The sequence below is a fragment of the Lithobates pipiens genome, unplaced genomic scaffold, assembly GCF_037356315.1.
Source record: "Lithobates pipiens isolate NorthernLeopardFrog02 unplaced genomic scaffold, aLitPip1_a1.2 Scaffold_8, whole genome shotgun sequence".
NCBI classification, from domain to species: domain Eukaryota; kingdom Metazoa; phylum Chordata; class Amphibia; order Anura; family Ranidae; genus Lithobates; species Lithobates pipiens.
This window is the reverse complement of record NW_027507903.1, coordinates 301,749,268-301,768,905: the sequence shown is the minus strand read 5'-3', so window position 1 is coordinate 301,768,905 and position 19,638 is coordinate 301,749,268. Positions and strand designations below refer to the sequence as shown.

At 41.8% G+C, this 19,638-nt stretch overlaps 1 protein-coding gene across 4 annotated transcripts in view; it reads left to right on the top strand.

Moving 5' to 3' along the window:
* Window positions 1-17,167, top strand: part of HRH2 (histamine receptor H2) — a 224,311-nt gene extending 207,144 nt beyond the window's left edge. For 3 of the 4 annotated variants that reach the window (XM_077472616.1, XM_077472617.1, XM_077472618.1), the window contains exon 3: window positions 16,257-17,167. In XM_077472616.1, the coding sequence (XP_077328742.1) occupies window positions 16,257-16,455 (199 nt within the window). In that variant the 3' untranslated portion in view covers window positions 16,456-17,167. The remainder of the gene's footprint in view (window positions 1-16,256) is intronic. The other variant, XM_077472619.1, reaches the window with a different exon arrangement.
* Window positions 17,168-19,638: the final 2,471 nt, after the last annotated feature.

The following is a 19,638-nucleotide window of genomic DNA, read 5'->3' as shown; positions in this document are numbered from 1 at the left end:
TATCCAGGTCTTATTGTCAAAGATTAATTGAATAAGCTGAAGTTAAAAACTGATTGGCTACCATACACAGCTGCATCAAATGTTGCACTCCCCTGTTTTAGTAAATTAAACCCAATACATTGAGTTCACCCCTATCAATTGCTTGGTGTCTGGTTTCTTAAGATAACTCTGGCATTGGGTAACACAAATTATTTTATTTGAGGGGCAGAGGATCTTTAGGATGCCAAGGCTAAGAACAGAGGGCCCATCTTAACCATCAGCTTCTTTGGGGTTAGCACTATATTATATAATTATAAGTTTAGCTTAAAATGCTCCATGCATAGCCCCCTTGAGAGCCATAATAAGTTAATGTAAACTTTACTTCCTTACAATTACTAGACTTGTGACTTAAATAAACACTATTGTGTAATGTAGAGTGCACTTCCATAATTGATAGCTGCAATGTCACCTTCATTGTGTTGTACATTGAAAGAACTGATAAGAAGGTGCCAGACAGCTGTATCCTGGAGTCACTAAAAATGGTGCCATACCTTAACTGCTTATTTAGGTACTTTTTCCATTGTCCTATTTATACAGGATAAGGATGGCTTATTCAAATTAGAGGTCATACAAAAAAATAAAACAGTTCTTGATTTTGCGTGTAAAAGACACCGAAATGAAACCTGCTACAAAGAGCCTGTTACAGCATTCTGTAAAAGCAAAAATGATCTGTCTTTGAAAAGCATGCTAATTACAGAGCTCTGAAAGTCAATTATTTAGTTCATTATAATCCATGGAACTTCTCTAGAAATAGCACTCTTTCTCAAAGTCAGAAAAACTAAATAATATGGCTACCTCCATAGGAGGCCTAAAGGTGGGGTACATAAAAAAACAAACATACATGCTCACGTCACGTTTATGGGTGACTCAGTTGTCCTACACCTCCTATGCCTAGTTATTTTGTTAACCATTCAGTTCTGGACTGTGCTACCCCCTAAAGCTATTTTGCTTGTATTTGCGGGGTTATCAACTCTCTGAGTGGCACTGTGGTATTGTTACTGATGGAGTATAAGGATGAGCCGAACACCCCCGGTTTGGTTCGCACCAGAACCTGCGAACAGACCTAAAATTTGTGTGAACTTTAGAAACCTATTAAAGTCTATGGAACTCGAACGTTCAAAATCAAAAGTGTTAATTGTAAAGGCTAATATGCAAGTTATTGTCATAAAAAGTATTTGGGGACCTGGGTCTTGCCACAGGGGGCATGTATCAATGCAAAAAAAAGTTTTAAAAACGGGCGTTTTTTCGGGAGCAGTGATTTGAATAATGCTTAATGTGAAACAATAAAAGTGTAATATTTCTCAAAATTTTGAAACCTGGGGGTGTCTATAGTATGCCTGTGAAGGTGCGCATTTTTCCCGTGCTTAGAACTGTCCCTGCACAAAGTGTTTTTTTCTGCCAGAAAAAAGGTAATTTAAAATCACTCGCAGCTATAATGAATTGTCGGCTCCCCGTAATACAGAGAACAGTCATTGAAAGTCATTGATTCCCCCAAATTCAATTACCAGGACCTTCAGGTCTGGTATGGATATTAAGGGGAACCCCACGTCAAATTAAAAAAAAATTATGTGGGGTTCCCCCCTAATATCCATACCGTACCTTTCAGATCTGGTATGGATTTTAAGGGGAACTCCACACCAAATTTAAAAAAAAAAATGGCGTTGAGTTCCCCCTAAAAATCCATACGAGACCCTTTATCTGAGCACACAACCTGGCAGGCCACAGGAAAATAGGGGGGGGATGAGAGAGCGCCCCCCTGAACCATACCAGGCCACATGCCCTCAACATTGGGAGGATGCTTTGGGGTCCCTCCCAAAGCACCTTGTCCCCATGTTGATCAGGACAAGGGCCTCATCCCCACAACCCTGGCCGGTGGTTATGGGGGTCTGCGGGCGGGGGGCTTATCAGAATCTGGTAGCCCCCTTTAACAAGGGGACCGCCAGATCCTGCAGGCCCCCTGTTTGAAATGGTAAGGGGGTACAAAAGTACCCCTACCATTTCACAAAGAAAGTGTAAAAAATAGTTTAAAAAAAACACACACACCGTTGCAAAAATCCTTTATTAAAAAATAAAAAAAATAAAAAAAGATTCCAGCGGTGGAAATCCACTCTTGCTATCCAGCGATGGATGATCATCTCTCCGGGGTCCAGCGATGGCTGATCTGATCCAGCAATGGGTGATTTCTCCCTCCAGCGCAGCGCATCCATCCTCTGTCTCCACCGGAGACACTTTTTTTTTTTATCAATGACTTTCAATGACTGTTCTCTGTATTAAGGGGAGCTGACAATTCATTATAGCTGTGAGTGATTTTAAATGACTTTTTTTCCTGCAGAAATGACACTTTGTGCAGGGACAGTTCTAAGCACGGGAAACATGCGCCCCTTCACAGGCATACTATATACACTCCCAGGTACGAAATTTAAAGGAATATTACACTTTTATTGTTTCACTTTAAGCATTATTAAAATCACTGCTCTTGAAAAAACTGCCATTTTTAAAACTTTTTTTTGCATTGATACATGTCCCCTGGGGCAGGACCCAGGTCCCCAAACACTTTTTATGACAATAACTTGCATATAAGCCTTTAACCTCCTCGCGCCCGCCCTATAGCCGAATTACGGCCGTAGAGCAGGCGCGTTCGTTTGGGCGGTCGTCCCTGGACGGCCTGATGTTTACTTCCGCAATGCGCACCGCCGCGGGCGCGCATCGCGGAAGTTCTGTGTTCGCCGTGTCCCCCGGGGACAGGCAAACACAGATCGCTGTAAACGGCCAATCACAGCGGCCGTTTACAGCGTGATCGGCGTGTCCAATGGGAGATGATCTCATATGTAAACATATGAGATCATCTCGCAGCGCCGCTCTCCTTCCTCGCACAGACAGTGCGAGAGGGGAGAGATGAACGGCTGCAGCGGCAGCCGTTCTGATTCCGGAAAAAAAAAAAAAAAAAAAAATGAAATAAAAAGTGCCATCCGCCCCCAGCAGTGCCATCCGCCCCCAGCAGTGCCATCCGCCCCCAGCAGTGCTATCTGCCCCAGTGCCATCCACCCCAGTGCTACCTGCCCCCAGTGCCATCCACCCCAGTGCTACCTGCCCCCAGTGCCATCCACCCCAGTGCTACCTGCCCCTAGTGCCATCCACCCCAGTGCTACCTGCCCCCAGTGCCATCCACCCCAGTGCCATCCACCCCAGTGCTACCTGCCCCCAGTGCCATCCACCCCAGTGCTACCTGCCCCCAGTGCCATCCACCCCAGTGCCACCTGCCGTCAGTGCCACCTGCCCCCAGTGCCACCTGCCCCCAGTGCCACCTGCCGTCAGTGCCACCTGCCGTCAGTGCCACCTGCCGTCAGTGCCACGTGTCATCAGTGCCACATAGTGCCATCTGTCATCAGTGCCACGTATCAGTGCCATTTGTCATCAGTGCCACCTGTCAGTGTCACGTGCCATCTGTTGTCAGTGTCACGTGTCATCAATGCCACTTATCAGTGCCATCTGTCATCAGTGTCACGCGTCATCGGTGGCATGTATTAGTGCCATCTGTCATCGGTGGCACATATTAGTGCCACGTATTAGTGCCATCTGTCATCGGTGCCACGTTTCAGTGCCACGTGTCATCAGTGCCACGTATTAGTGCCACGTGTCATCAGTGCCACGTATAAGTGCCACGCGTCATCAGTGCCACATATTAGTGCCATCTGTCATCAGTGCCACATATTAGTGCCATCTGTCATCAGTGCCACCTGTCATCATTGCCACGTATCAGTGCCATCTGTCATCAGTGTCACGTGTCATTGTCCTGGTGCTTCAAAAGTGTAATAAATAGTCAACAAGTTAGATGTGTAACTTATGTTCCTAGAACACATGATGGCGCTACCTGCATGTTGGGCCTCTCTATGTGGCCAGGCTGTGAAAAAGTCCCACACATATGGTATTGTAATACTCAGGAGGAGTAGCAGAATTTTTTGGGGGGTGTCATTTGTGGTATACACATGCCATGTGAGAGAAATAACCTATTACAATGACAATTTTGTGGAGAAAAAAAAAAAAAATGAAAAATCTTAATTTTGCAAAGAATTGTGGGAAAAAAATGACAACATCAAAAAGCTCACTATACCTCTTACTAAATACCTTGGAATGTCTACTTTCCAAAAAGGGGTCATTTGGGGGGTATTTGTACTTTCCTGACTTGTTCGGGTCACAAGAAGCGAGATAGGTCACCAGTACATCAGATGTGATCAATTTTGTGCGATTCGCACCACAGCTTGTAGACTCTCTAACTTTCACAAAGACCAAATAATATCCACTAATTTGGGTTATTTTTACCAAAGACATGTAGCAGTATAAATTGTGACCAAAATTTATGAAGAAAAATTAATAATTTGCATAATTCTGTCACAGAAACAAAGAAATATGCGTTTTTTTTCAAAATTTTCGGTCTTTTTTCATTTATAGCGCAAAAAATAAAAACCCCAGAGGTGATCAAATACCACCAAAAGAAAGCTCTATTTGTGGGAAAAAAAAGGCAAAAAATTCATTTGGGTACAGTGTTGCATGACTGAGTAATTGTCATTCAAAGTGTGAGAGCACCGAAAGCTGAAAATTGGTCTGGGCAGGAAGGTGTTTAAGTGCCCTGTAAGCAAGTGGTTAAAATTAACACTTTAGATTTCTCCCATGGACTTTTACAGGGTGTTCTGCAGCTTTTCAAATTTGCCATGAACACCCCAAATTGTTTGCTGTTTGGTGAACAGGCGAACAGGCAATGTTAGAGTCGAACATGAGTTGGACTTGAACCCAAAGCTCATCCCTACTGGAGTAGAGTCTGCTGAATTGTTCCCCTAAGCACTCTGTCACTCTCTCAGAGAACCTAGCTGTCCAAGTGGATGCTGTAGTCTCTCAAGATCTTTGTTGGCCATCGTTGTGTGGACCCTGCACCATTATGAAGCATCTGAATTGAGTGACTGGGGAAAGTGAGATCAGAAAAAAAGGTTCCTGGTGAGTAGGGTCAGAATAGGGAGTATACCTGCAGAGTGGAAACATCCTAGTATCCATAATATCTATGTATCCACCACACACTGCTACCCCTCCTATGGTACTACAGGCATCAAGGCTGATAATATTCTGAAATCATCAATTGTTGCATTGTCTCATATCAATACTTACAAGAACTGTCATCATTCATTACTGCTAACCTTTATATAGTATATACAGTATCTCACAAAAAGGAGTACACCCCTCACATTTTTGTAAATATTATATCTTCTCATGTGACAACACTGAAGAAATTACACTTTGCTACAATGTAAAGTGTACAGCTTGTATAAGAGTCCATTCACACAGGGGTAACTTTGGATCCGACTTCAAGTCACTCCAAGTCACCCCTAGTTGCCTCAAGTCGCGCTACATGAAAAAATCAATGTAAGTGAATGGATCCATCTTAATGCACACTACTGCAGTCGCTCCGACTTCAGAAAAGGCTCTTGTACTACTTCAATCCCACTTCTAGGTGACTTGTCCCATAGAATTCAATGGAAGTCACCTCCAAGTCGGATCTCCATCTATATTGAAACGACTTTACAGGAAAAGTCGCCTCTCTGATAATAAAAACCGACATGGGTTCCCCTCCAGGGTTAAACCAGGCCCTTAGGTCTGGTATGGATTTTAAGGGGAACCCCCATGCCGAAAAAATGGTGTGGGGTCCCCTCAAAATCCATACCAGACCCCTATGCGAGCATGCAGCCCGGCCGGTCAGGAAAGGGGGTGGGGACGAGTGAGTGCCCCCCCTCCTGAATTATACCAGGCCGCATGTCCTCAACATGGGGGGTGGGTGCTTTGGGGAAGGGGGATGGCCTATGAACCCCCCACCCCAAGACACCTTGTCCTCATGTTGAGGAGTACAAGGCCTCTTCCCGACAACCCTGGCCATTGGTTGTCGGGGGGCGGTGGGCGGGAGGCTTATCGGAATCTGGGAGCCCCCTTTAATAAGGGGCCCCCAGATTCTGCCCCCCACCCTATGCGAATGAGTAAGGGGTACATTGTACCCCTACCCATTCACCTAAGGGAAAAAAAGTGTGTCGCTTACTTGTTTGGAGAGCTCCTTGGTCTTCATGGCAATGTTTGGTTAGTGGTGCCTCCTGCTTAGGTGTTGTAGCCTCTGAGGCCTTTCAATGTAATGATAGATCATGTGACATTTAGATTGCACACAGGTGAACATCATTTCACTAAGTATGTGACTTCTGAAGGTAATTGGTTGCAACAGAGCTTTTTATAGGCTTCATAACATCGGGAGTGAATACATACGCACATGCCAATTATCAGTTTTTTATTCCTGAACAATTGTTTTATGTATATATTTTTCAAATTTTACTTCACCAACTTAGACTATTGTGTTCTGATCCATCAATATAATTTGATTAAAAAAACATTGAACTAAAGGCTGTAATGTAACAAAATAGGTAAAAAGCCAAGGGGGTGAATACTTTTGCAAGGCACTGTACTATCTAACAGTGGCATATAAATAATATAAGGAAATATAGAACCAACATAATTTTATCTACAATGTTATGATCCGCATGGCCAGGAGCAGTGGCCGTGGGTAGCCTGAATGTTTTTGAAGTATCAAAGCAGCTCAGTCCTGCTGCATCATTGCATGTAATAACTACTTGCACAATGCTCAAATATCAGATCAACTGAATGAAAGGAATGTCTCTAAAATAAAGCTCCTACCGTGTAAAAACTCCCAGCATAAATATATCTTTTCAAGGAAAACCAATGCCATATGTTTAGTTAGCTCAATTATATAATGCATATTGCTGCTGTATCTTTGTGGAGGATGACAGCATTAACAGCATTAACAGCCTGTAAGCAACTAAAATAGCCTTCACATTCCATTCCAACAGGACACAGAGGGTTCTGACAGCGTTCCTAAAAAATATGGCATTTCATTTTAAAAAAAGAACTTCACCATAATATTATTTTTATATGCATTACACTCTGTAGCTAAAGGTAATGCTAATGAGGTTTTCTAATATTAAAGTGATACTAAACCCACAACAGTAAAATCAGTCTGTATATGCAGTAAATCATGCTTGTTATCCTTACTGTGGAAGCTAAGGGGTTAATCATCTGCATTGTGTATAAAGCCTGTGTGATCCTCTCTCTGTGATCCTCCTAACTGACTCCAACCCATCTCCTGATAGAACAGAGCATTACTGCACATGCTCAGCTGGGGTCTATTGCTAGAGAGTTTTTTTTTTCTTGGGAGAGTGGATGTGATCAGAACTGAGCCAATCAGCACTGTCCAGACAGAGGATCAAGGGGGGGGGGAATGAAAACTCCTCCTACAAGGTTTAACCGGACACTGATAGAAGTCACAAGACTGCTCTAACTGCTGATTAGAAAAGGTGTTTTAGCATTTGCATGTTCTGTATACTGTGGGAGACCAGATATAGTGAATGCAGGGTCTTGGGTTTAGTACCACTTTAAGCTGGCAATACAATAGTACATTTTTAAACAAACATTTGTACGAGGATTCATAGGAAAATAATCATTAAAACATTCAATAACATGCTGTTTGCAAGTACTTAAAAAGATTTACTTTTAACATTTAATTTTGGAGTGAATGGACTTTCCGGAATTAAAATCACACTAGAAATTCTGAAATGTCCATCCTACTCCTTTGAATTTTCATGTCACTGTGGTCAAAAACAAATGTTGATTTGACCCCATAAATGATTAGACAATCAAGCAAAAATTAAAATGAAAATTTGTCTATAGCTAGCTAAAGGCAAAAAGTGGAGACTGTACAATCATTACCCCCTTACACTGCTGACTGGTGGGAGTCTTCCTGAGAAGCCCTGAGAACCAACTGCTCTAACAACACGGATAATGGTGTTAATGCCAATCAGAAATCTTATTACTATGTTATGATTATTTCAAGTAGACAAAACTTCAAAGAAATTAGCTTTTTTTCAGAGAAAGTACACTAATCCAGCCTGCACAATGTCTCTGAGCAAGTGTATCTATGTTTTTTTTTTTTTTCACTTGTCTGTCTCACTGAATGGACTTGGTTTATTGTGAAACTAATGTACACATATTATAAATGTCCACAGTTGTTAAACCTTGCCTAGAGACTTCAAACAAGGGCTAACAGAGAACAGCAAACCAGTGGTACAAGGCAACCATTGGATGGTTACATAAACTCTCAGCTAACTTCCACAGGTTAACAGAAAGGTCTTTGAGTACTGATTCCTCCTCTAACAATTGGTCTGTCTAGGGCAACCTTTTTTTAACTAGGATTCTGTGTAATCTTTGATTTCCTCTAGAGGTTTCTAGGGGTTCCTTGACCAGTAAGCAGATTAATATCTCAGTGTATACACAGTTCCAGCGCTAAACTCACTTGACAAAGCCAGTGGTGTAAGACCAAGGTTCATCTAAGTAGGAGGGCACCTCTATCACTTACCATCAGTGTAAGGTGGGCCCTTCCCCAATGACAACCCCAATGATGTAGACGTAATGTAAGGGCATTGATTGTTATTGCAAGGGGCCATCTCTCCACTGAACACCAAAGTAAGGAGACACTACACTTTTCACTATCTGCTTTTCTTTTCTCAACCATTCTTTTATTGTTATTACTGAAAATATTTGTGTAATACTAAGCAGGGAGTATAAACGTGTGTCAAATATGTACACCACATTCATTATTTTTGTATTTATTGCTTAAGCTACAACTTACTGGTCACACTTATATGTTCTGAGCTGGCAATATACCATTTTTATAAGGTGTTTTGTGAGATCTGAAACTTGTTTTAAGGGTATCTCTTTGATTAAAAAAAGAAAGTGAACTAAGGGCTTTATACAAAGGCATTTTCAATCTGTGAAAGCTCAGCTAAAGGTAGTATCCATTTATGTAAGTGACTCCATAAAAGGTCATTGTTTAAAGTAGGGATGAGTACTTACATTTAACTAGAACATCGGGTGTTCGCCTGTTCACCAAACATGGAACATTATGCGGTATTCGTGGCAAATTCGAACAGTTCTAAGCACGGGAAACATGCGCCCCTTCACAGGCATACTATATACACTCCCAGGTACGAAATTTAAAGGAATATTACACTTTTATTGTTTCACTTTAAGCATTATTAAAATCACTGCTCCCAAAAAAACAGCAATTTTTAAAACTTTTTTTTGCATTGATATGTCCCCTGGAGCAGGAGCCAGGTCCCCAGACACTTTTTATGGCAATATCTTGCATATAAGCCTTTAAAATTAGCACTTTTGATTTTTAATGTTCACGTCCCATAGACTTTAACGGTGTTCGCTTGTTCGTATAAATTGTTTTCCCGTTTGCATGTTCTGGTGTGAACCAAACCGGGGGGTGTTTGGCTCATCCTTAGCCAAAAGGTTACCTGAAAATTGTTTCCTATCTCATAGAGATTTACAATTGAACTTTGCCATCAGCCTTGTATGCCCCTGCTCCCCATTTCTAAAGCTGATGCTGGCAGACTTGGGCAGCACAAGGATGTAATTTCCTTCCTGCTGCCTACAGTATACTGTATATCCCATCATTACATTTGGTAATTGGTGGAGATTGTTATGCTAGGCATATTGGATTAGGTTGGTTAGACACGATCTACTGTTGATTGACAAGCACAGGGCAATGTTGACTGCAGTAAAAGCCAGACCAATGTGACATCACTTTTACACCCTGTAGTCCTAGTGAACATAGCTGGCACAAAGAGTGGCAACAAGGATATTTGTAAGCATCAGCATCATTAGCTTGATTGCAGGACATTAATGGCCCGTACACACGATCTGAAAATCAGACGAAAAATAACGCTTTTGACGCAAACGTACGATAATTGGATCATTAGTACAGAGCTTTTCCAGAGCCGATCATGACGATTTATCAGATATTATTCGATAGGACAAGCATGGAAATTTTCCTCGTACGATACCAGATCATAAGATTTTCGTTTAGTCAGTACAGTTGTCGTCTGATTTTTTTTTTTTCTGTCATACGAGAATTTTAGTGACTTTAGTAACCTTTCAATTTCTACTTGCAACTATTAAGCAAAAAAAGTTGGATATTCTGTCGTCCAATTTTCGGATCATCTGTATGGGCCATAAGGCAGTTACTGGCCATTGTAGTCATCGAAGGTACCTTTTTAACCACTTGCCGACCACCGCACGACGATATACGTCGACAGAATGGCATGGGCAGGCATATGGGCGTATATATACGTCCCTGCCTTCCCGCGGGTGGGGGGTCCGATCGGGCCCCCCCCCCGGTGCCTGCGGCGGTCGGTATTAGTTCGGGAGCGATCCGGGATGAGGGGGCGGCCATTCATTCATGGCCACCCCCTCGCGATCGCTCCCGACGAATAGAAATGCTCCGTGACATCACTTCCTCTCCTGTAATGTAAACACAGGAGAGGAAGTGATGTAATCTCTCCTCCGTGTCGGTATTTTTCGTTCCGGAACCGAGGAGAGAGGATCGGTGAGTTGTACCAACACGACACTACACAGTAGAACATGCCAGGCACACTCACACCCCCCCTTCACCCCCCGATCATCCCCCCAATTACCCCTGCCCCCCCAGTCACAGTGACACCAATTGCATTTTTTTTTTTTTGCATTGGTGTCATTTGTGACTGTAATAACTGTTAGGGCAGTTAGGGTTAGCCCCCTTTAGTTCTAATGTACCCCCCTAACCCCCCCAATAAAGGTTTAACCCCGTGATCACCCCCCGTCGCCAGTGTCACTAAGGCTGGGTTCACATTGCAGCGGTTTATGAGAACGAATGTGATTCGCACCGCACTGCAGTGCAAATCACATCCGATCTCTGTGCGATTCGAGTTCAGCCATACAGATAGTATGGCTGAATTTGCGCCGCACCCGCCACAAATTCGCGCGGGACCCTTTTTTTGGTCTGCAGCAGAATCGGATCGCATGGGTGTTCACACCATGCGATCCGAGTTTGCAGATCGCACTGCGATATGCGAACTGATCTGGGGGTGTCATTAACATTTCACTGACACTCCCAGCAGTTCGCATAGGGCAGTGTGAACTGCCACCGGGAGGCATGCGATGTGGGAACCCGCCGCGGATTCGTGGCGTTCCTGCATCGCTCCAGTGTGAACCCAGCCTAATAAGCGATCATTTTTCTGATCGCTGTATTAGTGTCACAGGTGACGCTAGTTAGGCAGGTAGGTATTTAGGTTCGCCGCAGCTTTTTATAGCGCCAGGGACCCCCATATACTACCGCATAAAGCCCCCTGATTGCCCCCTAGTTAACCCTTTCACCAGTGATCACCATATAACTGTTACAGGTGACGCTGGTTGGTTAGTTATTTTTTTATAGTTTCAGGGCATCCGCCATTTATTACCTAATAAAGGTTTAACCCCCTGATCACCCGGCGGGTGTCATTTGTGACTGTAATAACTGTTAGGGCAGTTAGGGTTAGCCCCCTTTAGTTCTAAGGTACCCCCCCTAACCCCCCCAATAAAGGTTTAACCCCGTGATCACCCCCCGTCGCCAGTGTCACTAAGGCTGGGTTCACATTGCAACGGTTTATGAGAACGGATGTGATTCGCACCGCACTGCAGTGCAAATCACATCCGATCTCTGTGCGATTCGAGTTCAGCCATACAGATAGTATGGCTGAATTCGTGTCGCACCCGCCGCACCCGCCGCAAACTCGCACGGGACCCTTTTTTTGGTCCGCAGCAGAATCGGATCGCATGGGTGTTCACACCATGCGATCCGAGTTTGCAGATCGCACTGCGATATGCAAACTGATCTGGGGGTGTCATTAACATTTCACTGACACTCCCAGCAGTTCGCATAGGGCAGTATGAACTGCCGCCGGGAGGCATGCGATGCGGGAACCCGCCGCGGATTCGTGGCGTTCCTGCATCGCTCCAGTGTGAACCCAGCCTAATAAGCGATCGTTTTTCTGATCGCTGTATTAGTGTCACAGGTGACGCTAGTTAGGCAGGTAGGTATTTAGGTTCGCTGCAGCTTTTTATAGCGCCAGGGACCCCCATATACTACCGCATAAAGCCCCCTGATTGCCCCCTAGTTAACCCTTTCACCAGTGATCACCATATAACTGTTACAGGTGACGCTGGTTGGTTAGTTATTTTTTTATAGTTTCAGGGCACCCGCCATTTATTACCTAGTCTCACTAGTGTACCCCTAAATTTAGGGGTGTCTACTTTCCAAAATGGGGTCATTTGGGGGGGTTTGTGCCATCTTGGCATTTTATGGCCTTCAAAACTGTAACGCCCTTAGAAAGCCTGAAGGCGGTGCTTGGTTTTCGGGGCCCCGTACGCGGCTAGGCTCCCAAAAAGTCCCACATATGTGGTATCCCCGTACTCAGGAGAAGCAGCGGAATTTATTTTGGGGTGTCATTTCACATATGCCCATGGCATGCGTGAGCAATATATCATTTAGTGACAACTTTGTGAAAAAAAATTATAAAAAAAAAAGTTTGTAATTTTCCCGCAACTTGTGGCAAAATATAAAATATTCCATGGACTCAACATGCCTCTGAGAAAATAGCTTGGGGTGTCTACTTTCTAAAATGGGGTCATTTGTGGGGGTTTTGTGCCATCTTGGCATTTTATGGCCTTCAAAACTGTAATAGGTAGTGAGGAGTGAAGTCAAATATTTACGCCCTTAGAAAACCTGAAGGCGGTTCTTGGCTTTCGGGGCCCCGTACGCGGCTAGGCTCCCAAAAAATCCCACACATGTGGTATCCCCGTACTCAGGAGAAGCAGCAGAATTTATTTCGGGGTGTCATTTCACATATGCCCATGGCATGTGTGAGCAATATATCATTTAGTGACAACTTTGTGAAAAAAAAATAAAAAAAAATTAAAGTTTGTAATTTTCCCGCAACTTGTGGCAAAATATAAAATATTCCATGGACTCAACATGCCTCTCAGCAAATAGCTTGGGGTGTCTACTTTCTAAAATGGGGTCATTTGTGGGGGTTTTGTGCCATCTTGGCATTTTATGGCCTTCAAAACTGTAATAGGTAGTGAGAAGTGAAATCAAAAATTTACGCCCTTAGAAAGCCTGAAGGCGGTGCTTGGTTTTCGGGGCCCCGTACGCGGCTAGGCTCCCAAAAAGTCCCACATATGTGGTATCCCCATACTCAGGAGAAGCAGCAGAATTTATTTCGGGGTGTCATTTCACATATGCCCATAGCATGTGTGAGCAATATATCTTTTAGTGACAACTTTGTGTAAAAAAAAAAAATAATTTTTTTTGTCATTATTCAATCGCTTGAGGCAAAAAAATAAAATATTCAATGGGCTCAACATGCCACTTATCAATTTCCTTAGGGGGTCTACTTTCCAAAATGGGGTCATTTGGGGGGGTTTTGTACTGCCCTGCCATTTTAGCACCTCAAGAAATGAGATAGGCAGTCGTAAACTAAAAGCTGCGTAAATTCCAGAAAACGTACCTTAGTTTGTAGATGTGACAACTTTTGCGCAAACCAATAAATATACAGTTATTGACTTTTTTTTTACCAAAGACATGTGGCTGAATACATTTTGGCCTAAATGTATGACTAAAATTGAGTTTATTGGATTTTTCTAATAACAAAAATTAGAAAATATCATTTTTTTTCAAAATTTGCGGTCTTTTTACGTTTATATCGCAAAAAATAAAAATCGCAGAGGCAATCAAATACCATCAAAAGAAAGCTCTATTTGTGAGAAGAAAAGGACACAAATTTTGTTTGGGTACAACATTGCATGACCGCACAATTACCAGTTAAAGCAGGGCAGTGCCAAATTGTAAAAAGACCTCTGGTCATTGACCAGCAAAATGGTCCGGTCTGAAAGTGGTTAATGTTACAATGCAAATTTATTAAAATGAACATCAATCAGTATCTGAACATATCATGCTGCATATTATGTTAACTCCTTAATACTCAAAGGTAAAACAAATCTTAATGCCTGAATGCAATTTTGCAACTTTGACATGTGTTAAACTTTATATATCATCACAACTCCTTAATGTATCCAGGTGAATCATACATTTCTATTTGTAGGATACATTTGGGCCAGGAATATCATTTCCACTTGTATGATTGGCTTTGATTTCTTACTTGTCTACACTAACATACAAGTAAAAGTTTAACCATCCTCTGCTAAAGGCATTTCTCTAAGGGTTAATTACTTCTAAAGGGAGACATTGCAACTTTATTTGTTGGAACAATGAAACTGAATATAATCGGTGCAGACCCTTCTATTCGGCAATCAGTCTTGCAACGACATAGTGGAAACAAAAAAAAAATTTCAGAACAGAAAAAAAGGTAGAAATCTGTTAGTTGGTATTTTCCTTCTAATGCCACGTACACACAACCAAAATTTCTGGCAGATAAGGTCAGACGGAATCATTCCCTCGGATATTACCATCGTGTGTGGGCTTCATTGGACTTTTTTCCTTCAAAAATTCACCTAGAAATAGAATATGTTTCAAATTTGTCCAACAGAATCAATTTGTATTGGGAAAACCATTTGTCTGTATGCTGGTAAGCTATTGGCTACTGGCTATTGAACTTCTTTTTCTAGTTCCGTTGTACGTCATCACGTTCAAAACAAACGGACTTTGGTCTGTTCGTGTGTGGGCAAGTCCGTTCGTTTGAAAAATCCATCGGAACTCCGTTGAAAGTCTATCGGAATTCTGTCGGGAAGACCGTCTGACCTTTTCTGACGGAAAGTCCGGTAGTGTGTACGCAGCATAACACTTAGATTTTTGTGTTGGAGTGATTTTAGTTTTATGTAAATAAAATTTAAACCCCTGCACAAAATTTGCTTTATATCTTGCAATCTGAAGCTGATAAAGAAAGAATGTGTTATCCTGCGCTACCTTAATTGGTGTATATATTATAGGTCAAACTTCTAGGGGGTGGCTGCAGACAACCCAATTGGGTTCCCACAATGTCAATAGCTAAAAAACAAAAATAAATGTTGCTGTGCCTATCACCTTATGCATGCAAAATAATATGTGCAAATAATATCAAACCAGTCAATCAATCTCCTAATGTTATCATAAACATTTGTAGAAATTTACAAGAGAGAAAGAAGAAAGAGAAAAAAAAAAAAAAGAAAAAAACTCAATTAGCAACATGAAAATTTACAGTAAGATCCAAAGGCGGCCTAAATATACTTAGTATTATGTCCATGAATATTAACATAGGTTGCCATGAAAAATATTAAAATTAAATTCCCATTGTGCATTCAAAATTAAACATTAAAGATCTATTTAAATATAAGAAAAGACAAAGAGAAAAAGTAAAAGAGATGAAAAAAGAAAAAATGCTATGGGCCTGTCGACAAGATTCCCTATGGTATGTGAAAAAAAAAAAAGGGTTTCAAGGTTAAGTGGAGTAATTCTAAGATAATAAGGTTGCAAAGTCAATGTTTTCCATAAAAGATATCCAGGGGAGCCATGTGTCTTGGAAATTAGAATATCAGTCATGTAATTGTGCCGACAGTTCTTCCATTCTCAGGAGTTTGTTTAATTCAGTTATCCATTCTGTTAATGAAGGGGTGTGCTGGTATTTCCAATATCTTGAAAATTATTGCCTAGTAGCCACTAAAAAGAAACAAGCTCAGTTTTGCATGTCACAGCATAGGGGAAAGTGTCATTTGACCTGGTATGGTCAAATAGTGAGGTGAGCGCATTTTTTGAATGGTGGTGGTGGAGCTAATGCTTCCCTGAAGCATTAGCACAATATTGCTAAAAACCTTTTTGGTCCACTATAAACTGTACCACGTGTTTGGATTCATTTGAAGGACATTCTGAAGAGTTACAGATGATTTATTGTTGTCACTGTGTGTTTATTGTATTTCACAATATGACACTGGATGTTTAAATTGAGTATATACTGTATAAGTGTATACATTAGGAGATATTTGATTGATTTACCGTTATTAATAATGAAAAGGAATGTTATGGATTGATATTATTTGCACAAATTATTTTGCACGTATAAGTGGATATATGCGCAGCAACATTTATTTTTGTTTTTTTAAATCTGAAGCGGATGTAATATAAGAAACAAAGAGATTTCTTTGTGTACTATGTTGCTATCTTTTTTTTTTTGTTATCCTCACTTTAAGTCGTGGAATTGAAAGTGCATCCTCTTCATTTAGCATTCCATTAGCCCAGTATTTATTTTTCAATTTTTTCTTGACAGGAATCGTCCCAGATGGTGCAGTGGATGTTTGGATTACATGACCTACAGAGCAAGGCTGTGGCTTTTTAAATACCTCCCAAAACAAAGCGTATGGACCTCAATGTTGAATGTTGCTGTGGTTGAAGCTCCAAACGATGCACATGTACAACATACCCTGTCAACACTGCCATTGCAGCTTCAGGACACTGCCATTAAGTAAAACTTTTGCAGGAATGAAAGTAAATGGTCTCTTGATGAGCCTACAGAGACCAGGACCAAATTCACAGACTACAACAACAGATGACTTCATGTATAAGCTGTATGTGCCAATGACATACTTCTAAAGCAAACCGCAATTAAGCTCTGGGTTGTTGGAAAGATACTCTACAAAGATATTAACTAACTATAAGATTTTTTTTTCTAAGGAATACTTATCAGCACTGTGAATGGAATTCATCAACTGTCATATATAAAACAAATGTCTTTGTTGTGAATAATCACAAAACCAGCAGCAACTGTCAATGACTTGAATGTCATATACCACGAGTGTGGATCCAAAAACGCTTGTCAGATCTTTGAATGCTGGCCAATATTTTCATCTTCTATAAAGCTTAGACATGTTTAACTGTGTCATTGCTGGTTACCATTGATCAATTCACCTCCGCATTTATTAATTTCCTAAGATCTTGCAGATTGTTCACCAAAACAGTATTTTCAAAACAACATGTAACCTCTCATTGGAAATGTGATCAGTGTGTCAGCACATAGTGTAACAGTATTTCACATGAGAGATGTGTGAGTGTACTAGCTTTTGAAACAAATGTGTATGAGACATTATTTTTGAAGTCATAGGCAGGACTATATTCATTTGTGTAAATGAGGTCTTGCTTGATGCCTTAAAAGTAATTTAAAAGTTCACATGTGGTTTTAAAGTAGAGTCTCACTCTGTTCATATATTTAAAGTTATTAAACTTTAACTTTGATTGTTTCCTAAATGGTCGGTCTACGCTAATCTATTATTGTACATTTTGGAGGATATTAGATCTTATGTGGCAAGATATTCTAGAGCTGAGCTGTCCCTCCTATCGAGTGCAACAATTAGGCCCCTTTCACACCTGCTATTTTTTTGTCCGTTATCCATCCGTTAACGGACAAAAAACCGTCATCAATGCATCTCTATGGAAAAACTGATGTAAATGGATGATCATTCATTTACAACAGTTTAAATCAACATCCTTCGTTATCCATTTTTTTTTAAACTGATCAAAGCTCTATTTTTCTTCCGTTACAAAACGGATCGGACTAAAAACTGTTTTTGCATTGATAGTGGATGATAGTGGATGATTGATAGTGGATGTACGAAAAAAAAAAACTGATGAATAACTGATGAGAACTGATGAAAAACTGATGAGCACTGATGAAAAACTTATGAGCACTCATGAAAAATTGTTGAGCACTAATGAAAAATTGATGAACATTGATGAAAAACTGATAATCCATTTTGGTGATACTGAACTGATAAAATGAACGTTCCACATGTGTGAAAGAGGCCTCAAAACAGGAGTTTAAAGCGCCTGTTAACTCAAAAAATAATATAAAGATCCTGTTCCCTAAGGCCCCTTTCACACATGCGGATGATATGTCCGTATTTCATCCATCCGTTTGCGGATGAAATACGGGCATACATTCATCCCTATGGGATAGCGGGTGTCTGTGGATGAACATCCACAGACACCCGATTTCCTCCACCTCTGCAACAGTCCGATTCTGCAGACGGAGGAAAATCCTATTTTTCTATCCGTCTGTAGAGCGGATCGGATGAACACAGACACACGGTCCGTGCTCATCCGATCCCCATAAAGGAGAGCGGAGAGCTGACAGGGCGGTCCCCGCACAGTGTGCGGAGACCGCCCTGTCCACAGCCGGCTCAGCGGGGACAACGGAGCGATCCCCGCTGAGCGAGCGGATCATCACGGGGCGGATCATTACTGATCCGCCCCGTGTGAAAGAGGCCTAAAGCATGTTATACAGCACAGTGCTTGTGCTGTGTGCTGTGTTATTTGGACCACCGTATCACCTCAAATACCAGGCTGATCCTGCCTAGCTATGCCTTCCCCTCTGCAAACAGACCATGATAATCATGGCTGCTGAGCCCTGACATTGTGATCCTTTTGCATGATTCCGTCATCCCTGCTCTCTGTCTCCTGTGTCCCTCTCCCCCTCCCATATCTGCCTGTCTCTCCTCTACCAGGGTCCCCCCCCCCCACTCCTGCTGCTCTCATTTCAGCTATTACATGCTCCCATCCTCTCTGCACCATTATAATAATTGTCCCTGTGTTCTGTAAAAAAACTGCACAATTGTACCTGTACGAGCTCTGCTCCCACCGCTCAGCTGATTGTCGGTGGCTCGACGCTCTCTCGCTCTTCTCTCCCCCTCCTTCCCAGCTGACATCAGTCTGAGGGCTCCCAGCACTCAGCTGATTTCTCTCCTCCCTTGACCCTCCGACTGACAGCTGCAGTGAGCCGAATCACAAAGTAATTCAGCCAGTTTGATTTCAGTGTATTGCAAAGGAGGGAAAATAGCTTGTTAATATGAGAATAATATCTCACATTGACCCTTTAGTTCTAAAACATATATGGCATTCGAGATAATTAGGCATATAATGTTTATGTCTATGTCGTTTTTAGTTTATACATTTTTTATGAGTTTCTGTGATTTAGCATTTTGGCATAACCAAACCTTTTACAGTGTAAAACAGAGGTTACAGTGTATCATTACCCCTCACTGACTGGTTGCTAGAGGTTACAGCACATATTACAGCTCACTGATTAGTTGCTAGAGTTTACAGCACATGATTTCTGCTTGCTGATTAGTTGCTAGAGATTACTGTACATCAACACTGCTCACTGGTTGATAGAGGTTACTGCACATCATTACTGCTTACTGATTGGCTGCTAGAGGTTACAGCACATCATCTCCTCACTGCCTGCACACCATGAACTGCGGAGGTGAGGGGACCCATTAATAGACAGAAAACTCATAGTGATCTTAGGACTCCTGGGATCAGTTGCAGTGTTGGGGGGAGGGGAGGGTGTGATCAATGGCAATGCTGATTTTGTTTTACAGACTACTAATATAAAGAGTTTCAACACTCGCCATCAATGTAATATGGGTTTACACTGACCATTAATGTAATAGGGGTTTACACTGACCACTAATGTAATAGAAGCATTCACAGTCATCACCAATGTAAGGAGGGATTTACACTGACCACTAATGTAAGGGTGACATTCACACTGGCCACTAGTGTGAATGAAAGGATTCTACACCAAGCGCTAATGTAATGAGAAGATGTACACTGACCACCAATGTAACTGAGACATTTAGCCTGCATTCACATGT